Consider the following 9,050-nt stretch of genomic DNA (forward strand, 5'->3'; position numbering starts at 1 on the left):
ACGTATGTGACACCAGCCCCAGAATAAGTTATGTTTCAAACCACAGTGGGTAGGTCAGTACATCTTACAGATCTGTAGAATTTTTTAGTTGTCATCTCGATACACTAATTTGTAAACAAGATGATGACAAAATCAAACGTTGGGTTAAAAACTGGACTAACTTATACTGATAAATTGCTGCAGATATCTTACAATTCGTGAAAAGGCAAAAGGATTGACACTTTAACGGTGTTGTGTTGTATAAAGAATGACAATTTGTGTAAGATTTTATTTCTTTCGCTACTAAAGACAGTCAGTATTTATCTGAAAGTTACAGAATATTATACATTTAGGTAATCACTTTCTATCCAGCCTCGATCACATATTTAGTACACCTCTATATATTGTGCTATAATTTTGAATCCGACGTCCTTTTCACTTACAGACAAGCATCGACATTCATCGTTGTCATCTGAGAAGAAAGAATGTACATGGCATACTATATAACAATGTACGGTTTTAGGAAGTTCATAGTCCTACCATGACTGGAGTATTTTACCTTAAAACCTGTAGATGTGTTCAAACTGTTTTGATCACCTTGATGGTGATGATATATACAATGCTTAGTGAAACTAATTATTGCCAGCAAAATTGAACGATGTGATACGGGATAAGTGTTTTAACATAGATGATTTGAAGTTAGATAATACCAGAAGATAAAACAAACACAAGTGATTCGATTTAAAACAGTTTATCGTAATGTATGGCATCAACATCGTTTGAACTTATTGACACTTCCGACAACACAATAGCAAATTGTAAATCGATGTAGTTTAGACACACAATGAGTTTGCAGGTACAGAGGTAATGTCCGGATATCGATAATTACATAATTAGTTTGAGCTAATTATCAAGTCAGTCACGAGCATTGAAGAAAAGTATTGGCAGCTGTTATTTGGTAAAACAACATCATACGTCACGGAAATCGAATGAGTACTTCAACACTAATCAGCACAATACTCAGAATTATTTCGCATTTAACAATTGATCACATTTTGCACTCCGTAAACTATCGACCAGAACGGAAATTCCGTAATTGTATATAGTGATTGTATCTGTATGTGATCCTAAATATATATCTACCACTGTATTTATGTGTAGGACATTGATAATGCATTTCAGAAAACACCCACCTGGTTTCTAAACTTTCTTACAGTTTTACGATAGCTACGGACTGGGTATAATTGGTGTACCAATACTTTAATGCACCTTTGAAATGTCAATTTGTTCTGTATTATTTTTGAACAATTACAAAATGTATTTTTCTATTGAAGTTTACTTTATTTTCTTGGTCATGCTTGAGAAGTAAACGAGAGTGCATATCTAAAAATGATATATGTTAAACATGTACAATCAGAGTTTGGTGTCCTTATTAGTTAGTCTGACGTTTTTAGAGCGACACAACAATTCAATAACGTCATGTTTTGCCTGCCCCTGCTGTGCGAAGTACTTGTGGTACGGGCACGAAAAATCAACCGCTGATGTTTTGTCGCAGTAGTTAGCTCTGAATACATTTACATGATGTCACTCCTCGAGAGACTTTTGACGTAATTATGAAGTACATCAACATGTTTGTTTATTTTGATTAAGTTTGATTTCTTGATACTTGAAATATCAGATAGAGTGTGCTTTAAACCTTTTGTTTAACTTAAATAACAGAAAATACATAATGAAGTCAAGAATTGATCCTACCGTTTTCACAAGTCTTATGTAAACATACTTCCACCTTAATTCCCCTGCCATTCGTTTCTTATATGTTATCGCTACTAAACCATATGCTTTTCACTTAACCATAAGCCTTTAAAATTAAAAAAAAAAGACAAAAAAGTTGGTGTATTAAGGCATAAATTTTGAAACATCAAAAATGAAAATCGACCTTGGCTTCCACTTTAATGAACCGAAGACTGAAATTAGGTATAAAGAACCTTTTCTTAGTTGAGAGCCAAGAGACCTGTTGAGTCAGTTAAATGTCTTCAAACCTGTTTACCGCAAAGTGATTAAAATCACCTTTGATTATAGTATACGTTTTCTGTCAAAATTTTACAAAAGTCTGCGTGTTGTTTTGATTAAAAGATATTTGGAGACAGTTTGACAGGGGCGAATCTATAAGAAGGTTCCAACGCGTGGTGAAAGTAAAGGTGGACGTACTAGTACGAGGAGGCCGCCTGCAGATTGTTTGTTCTGAGTCAATATTTTGTACAACGTCACAAAAATTGGTCCCGTTTTAATTGGTTCTGTAAACACCACACGTGCGTTGAGCATAATGCAATTTACGTACAAGGGAGTAGCGGAATTTGTGAGGATCATTCCATCGGTATAAATTAAACAGGAGAAAACAAGTTCAAGTGCAAAGTCTGTCAACTAAAACAATTCTTGAAAGGACGGATGTTGGGTCTTAACAGGTAGTATCTGCATTTTCATGCTACAAGCTATGTCCGTTATCAAACAAGGTAATACCAAAGCCATTACATTGTAAATTTCACATAAATTATTTGCTTAACGATAAAGGTTTCCGTCACAATTAACCCATTGATTTTACATATATCGAACGCAAATATAGGTAAAGGTGTGTTTACCTGTGTACCTACCGACGACACAGTCGATCGGCAGTCGTCCAGATAGCCAGTGACTGATGATCATATATTGACTCTCGCGTAACACAGATAGTACATTAATGCCAGGCCGGAAGGACAATGTAGACACGGCAGACAGATAACACGGACAAAACTCATCTTCATGTACAGCGTTGGGGATTCATAAAGCCAAGGAATAGAAAAACAAAACCTATTGCATACAGTCTATTTATCTTCTAATGGATTAGCGAATGCATACTGATAATTCCGTCGGTTTTATGTAGCATTACAGAATTTACTGTGAACCCTTTTTGAATGAAAATTTGCAATGTTACTTGGATGACTAAGAAAACTATTTGAGATATACTATTTGAGCTGGAAACAATACCATAGGTGAAAGGTTGTGCAAAAGTTTTGTAATCTAGATTACAATTTCGTGTCTTGTCCTGCAACCTCGATAGGAAAAACAACAGGCGATGAAGGAGGGGGATGTGGACCGATACATCAGGGAAAGCAGCAAGAGCTACAGTGGCTGCCGGGTAAAGAACTCCGCACGTAGGAACTCTCTTCAGAAGAAGACGATGGGGATAGAAACTGAGAGAAAGATGGCAGCAGCAAATCTCGGAAGGGAGGAGAAACAATTACGAGAACAGCTGAGGCACATGCAGATCGACAAGATGAAGAACAGTATTGTACACAATATGAGAGGTAAGAACATTCAGTGGAGAATAATGAGTACTGTACCATTGAAAAATATTCGTATTCACTGGGTATGAGGTTTTGTTGTTGTCCTTTATTTTACGTGGTGTACGTTGTTAACAACAAAATATCCATACATTCTGAAGTGAAGTGATTGTAAATAAAAAGTCCATTATCAGGAATTTGTTACCATGTCACACCAGCAAAACGGCTCTTGTTTTGGTTTCCTTGTAAATGTAACTTAATCCACTTTTAAGTGTAGTTTTTTTTTATTTCTTTTTATCGGAACTTGCTATATAATCTTGCATTATCATAATAAGTCACCATATTTCCTTATAGATATTTTGTACTTATGCCTAATGGCAGATATAATTAACATTATGAAGTTGCATTTTACTGTAAATAAACAGATGTTATGGTATACTACGACTTCGTTGTATCCACGTATAAGAATTAAATATTTCCATTTTGTCATTTAATGCAATACATAAATTATACTATATTTCGTGGCGAGAAACTCATCCTTGGTTCTTGCTGTATATATGATTCAAGAGAAACATAAAAAATATTTCTTTAGTGTGAATGTTATCATTGTAATCGAATTTACATTAGTTCCATTTCATTTGTCTGGCAGATTTACCTATGTTCTTCTAAGCATATAAATTATGGTCTGCATGTCTTCTTTGTCAGGGTATTATACAAGGTTACAACACTCTCTCCCAATTACCTAGTATTACGTAATCATCCATATGAGCACTGCTATCGAAAATAGGAAATATTTGTGTTTAGCACTCAACCTTTCTGATATCACATATTGACAAGGTAATAAGCATAGCTATAACTAAGGTCAATCATTTCAGTTAATAAGTACATCACTACACTTCTGGTCCTCCTTAGCTTGTTTGTCATTCATTATATCGTGTTTGTGAATAAGACTAGGAGCTATTGACGTTAAAATGCAAACACTTGAGGAGGGAACATGTTTCTTCCTAAACAGGTATAATCAGATTTCTTCCGGGTAACGTCATTTTGACATGTTTTGCGAACAGTAAATTTACTTTTGGTTTACAATTTCTTACTTTTTGCCTCCCTTCCCACCTCTACGTTAGATATTTTATATCTATAATCTTTTACTATTATGTAAATCTTCTATAAATCGCTGACATCAGTGAAAACAAGATTCGTAATGCAATCACCTTCCATGTCTACTGACTGTGTCACATGTGTTCACGCTGTCAACACACATCATGCAGGTACACATGTAGGGTATGTTTAAACTTACAGAGAGGAAATGTATGGAAATATTACTTCTACCTATTAGGCAAACAGATATTGTATATTCATATTGTAATTTATGCATGTTTTAGGACGTTACACAAACCTTTAAGTTATCTATTGAACTAGAATTGATTATCAGCTGATAACATGTTATGTAAATGCACATCAACTCTGGGAGTAACATAAGTAATGCTAAATAATTACAGTAAAATCACAGAGAGATGCGTATTTTTTAAAATGCAGACTTTGCTGTAATTTTGTTCGTGTGAGCACTTCAGGACCGATGGGTTCATGTACAAGAAAACAGAACACTAGAGTTATACTATATCCGACAAGCAATAAACTTATCTACACAACTATGCTTGAAACTAAATTGTTCCATTATACATCTGACCGTGTTATGTGATCTCTTGTTGCATTTGCTAGTTTTTGAAATGAATCTATAATTTTCACTGAACAAATCTTTCGTTTTCCTGCCCGATAGTCTCTGTAGTATATGGCTTTAGTGGTACTTTAAATCACAGCAACATCCTGCAATTAAACGGGATACACTAACATGAACACATTTCAAATTATTCATTACATATTTTCAAAATCCTTTTTGGAAACATTTTTTTGCGACAAAACAGGAAACTTACAAGTACATGTAGTATAATAACATACTCCTGTGAATAGGCACCGAATTTCACAATAAAGTTGTCTGAGCGAATTCAACAACCCTTTAATTAATAAAATAAGTTAAGTGAAGCAATAAATGCGGAAATAAGTGATAAATAGAGGCATGTTTTGAAGATTGTTACATGTTTAACGCACGACATCAATGCAGTCGAATATCAAAGGTATTTCACGACAAAGTTGTTGAGAAATTATCTTATTAGTGTAATATTTCACGTAGACCTGTTGAAGCAAGAATTGCAAACATGAAGAATCGGTATTGAAATGTTTACCCAACAGCGATACAATAACACCACCTTATCAGGGCTGCCTGACTTGGCTATTTCACAGCATTAACTTCATTACATCTATCACAATGTTACAATGTTATGTAACAGGGTGTTGGTAAATCAAACATTTAGTTATAAGTTAATACCGTAATGTTCCAGACGATTACACTGACTTATGTTAGGTCGAGTAATAATCTCGATTTATAAAATAACTATGATTGTTGTAAAAACCAAAACCGATGGTGAATTGACTTTTAGTTGTTTTTAACACTTTTACAGGTTTACATTTCTTGTTTTTGTATTCACTAAACTTATTGGTTTTATCGACATCCGTATACGTTGCTATAGGAGACAGTTTAGAAATGTATGCCTTCAGATGATCATTCTCTTTAATAGATTTTTAAAGAAAAATCGACTTTGTCATATTTAACAATATTTTGTGTTACACCTCAGTTAAATTGTAGTTGAAATCATCAGGCTCGGACGCGGTGAAAAGATAAACTATTTGTAGTATCCCGAAGAAAAACCTAGCTCAAGTATCATTACGTGAGCTCCTTTAAAGAAACTGATACCTTTATGATAACCATCATTCTCGATGATAATTCATTAACCACTCCTTCCCTCTGAAAATTCATGAATAAGTTAATTTACATATTCTCGTTCCCGTAGAAAATTCATTTTAGATGAGATTATTTATTTTATGTACCATTTGTTATTTACCACATTTTATATTTGTTTGTTTTATAGATAGTACATACCAGAACCTAAAACCACATATGAATACCGATTCAGTATTAGATACTGTCGATACAAAGTTGTAAAACTACACCACACAGCTATTTTGTCCTTCCAGAGCCTAATTTGTGGAATCTACGTGACGACTGAGGAAAATCAATATTGGCTGAAATTAATCTCAAAAACAATATTGGGAGGTGCTCAAACCCCAAAATAAATTAAAAAAAGAAACCCATTAAGTGATTTCTGACCTGATCCAGTGTCTGCCTTTAATCTCAAAGATTACATACACCAAAAGATACAAAATTTAGAATTAGAGTAGAACCAAATAATGAATTAAACTGCATCATACACATGAGATGACATATAATTTTAAAAGACATATATTTAATATATAATTGTCCTCAACTTGAAGTAAGTGGATAAAATCATTTCTTTTGTCAGAAAAGGTAAAGAAGGGGAACAGTACCTATATCGAGGAGGAGGAAGAAGAACTACGTCATATACCGACCGAACCATGGCCGGTAACATTATCAGAGAGCCCTCGAGGGTCACCACGTCTCGGTAGATCCGGCTCGAGTCTAACTCAGGCTGGCAAGTATTAAAACACTATATCAGAGGATTTTACTGTGAAATGATGATTTAATGTTTAAAAGACTCTTCTTGGAATGCGAAATATGTCAAATCAGTTACGTGTAACCTATACAAATAATTTTCATTCTTTCTTGTTAAAGTTTGTATAAAATTCCTCGAATTTGTATTTTGAGTCACTTTCTTAACTCACTGGCTTTTGTTTTTGTGAACTAGATATATCATAATAGATAACCTTTCACCTCAGTCTAATACTACAAGATGTGTATTGTAATATTATCGTGTGTCCGACCCATTTTTACCACTAAATAAGGACAGACAACACTGTATACTGGTACATGGACGTTGGTTTCAGATTAAGTTTATATGAACACATTTGATCAAATCGTTTAAAAGTGTGCTGGGTTACCAAACGGCTAAGGGATAAAACACCTGCTTAAAAGATCAGGGTGGGCACAGTATGTGGCACAGATAGGTCGTTGATATAGATTAGATAGATATAGCACTCCCATAGAGTTAGGCATATCGTGGTAAAATTCCAAGTGTTTACGGGTCTGATGACGTCCCTTCACAACAATAAGGCACTGGCAATTTAAAGGTGTATCTCTTCCCTACTTGAGTCAGTGTTTGTTTTCCTAGTGATAAATTCAGCTTATCACATACTTAACGTTGTACCCCAAACCTCTTCTCTTTCTATATCAATATTTATGTCCTTCTCTAAAGCTAGGGATTCAACGTGGCTGGTGTTTTGATCTTTAAGTTATAACCGTATTGACCATAACTTAATGAATTGTTTCATGGATGGTTTTTGTAAAAGGAATAATTTAGCAAAATTATGACTTTTAAAATGAAAAGTGGTGGCCATTTAAATAAATAAAACATGAAAATACCAACATGGCAACAAAATCATAATTCAGACTCAAATTCCATAAAACTAGGGTAAAATATTAACAAAAGAAAGATTTACACGGAGACACCTAAAACAAGGAGAGGAATAGTCAGGTGTTCCGGATGAGTTGGCGTTTTCTGCTTCATCGACAACACCTGCCATGTAAGAAATGTCACATTCCCAAATGTAAACAACGGAACCAATAGGCAAACTAACGAGCATAAAATACGTCTAGTTTCATTTCAAACAAAGAAATAAACTCGATCTTTTTTGTGATTCCCTCCTCCGTATATTAATTCTTTGATTTGGACGTTTTTACGAAATACGCTTCAGTATAGTTCACAACCATATATTTATACCGCCGTATTGGAGGATGGAGGAGAAAGCTCAGAACCACAGAACGAATGCGTTCCTTTAGTGTAGAATTTGATATGTTGGTGTACAGTGTGGAAAAATCAAAAGTTCACATAAAAGAAATGTTGTACCTGCAGGTTCGACAGTTTCCATCATGTTTTGTAGAAATCATTCTATTATATATCAAAGGAATATTATTCTATTATTATTTTAAGAAGTAACGCTATGTACGGGTATTTCGACAAGGTAAAACCCGTATGATATGAAGCCTATTTCCATACTGACCATTACAACGCATTAGGAACGATCATGTATATTGATGTAATGGTTTTAAGGCTCAACTTGAGTACCATATCGTGAATCTTACTCTAAGTGACAGATAAATTAGTCTTTTATTTAGAGAAAAGAATGTAAGGTTTACGATATGTTCATATAATATATATATATTTTTTTTCGTTTTGTTGCAGAAGTAAAATTTCCAACTTTTGTCACGGTAATTTTTTTATGTTAACATGTAAACTAGTAACCTATGTCGGAATAAATGTATAGATTTATTTCATTCAAGGTATGGTCCATGCCAATAGAAGAGGCCGTCGAATGTCACACGAATTCGAAGACCTTGAGATGAACACGAAGACGGGCAAGTTACGCGAAGCACCAAATATGGCCAAAAGTTTAATGGCGCGACGGAATCTGTATCGGCCCGCGTCAGGATCTCTGTCTCCTGAAAGAAGAAATACAAGCAGTCGCGAGAATCGGGATAGCTCTGATACGTCTTCTTCGTCTGCTGTGTCATCCTTGGAAGACCTTCACTGGATTGGAAATCCCGCGGCTACTAAATCTGTTCGGCGTGCTCGAAAAACTGTCGAGGAACAGGAATTAACATCAGAACTTCACAAACTCGCAAAATCAAGTTCTAAGAAAAAGAAGCCAAAGAAAAACTCCTGA

At 34.6% G+C, this 9,050-nt stretch overlaps 1 protein-coding gene across 1 annotated transcript; it reads left to right on the forward strand.

Annotated features, from left to right (window-relative positions):
• The first annotated feature begins 3,088 nt into the window (after nt 1–3,088).
• Nucleotides 3,089–9,050, forward strand: LOC132547656 (uncharacterized). Its single transcript, XM_060211442.1, has 3 exons — nt 3,089–3,320; nt 6,713–6,862; nt 8,668–9,050. The coding sequence occupies exons 1-3, from the start codon at nt 3,089–3,091 to the stop codon at nt 9,048–9,050; spliced, it is 765 nt and encodes a 254-aa protein (XP_060067425.1).

Source organism: Ylistrum balloti, unplaced genomic scaffold (assembly GCF_031769215.1).
Source record: "Ylistrum balloti isolate Yb309-2 unplaced genomic scaffold, AGI_CSIRO_Ybal_v1 Utg369972, whole genome shotgun sequence".
NCBI lineage: Eukaryota > Metazoa > Mollusca > Bivalvia > Pectinida > Pectinidae > Ylistrum > Ylistrum balloti.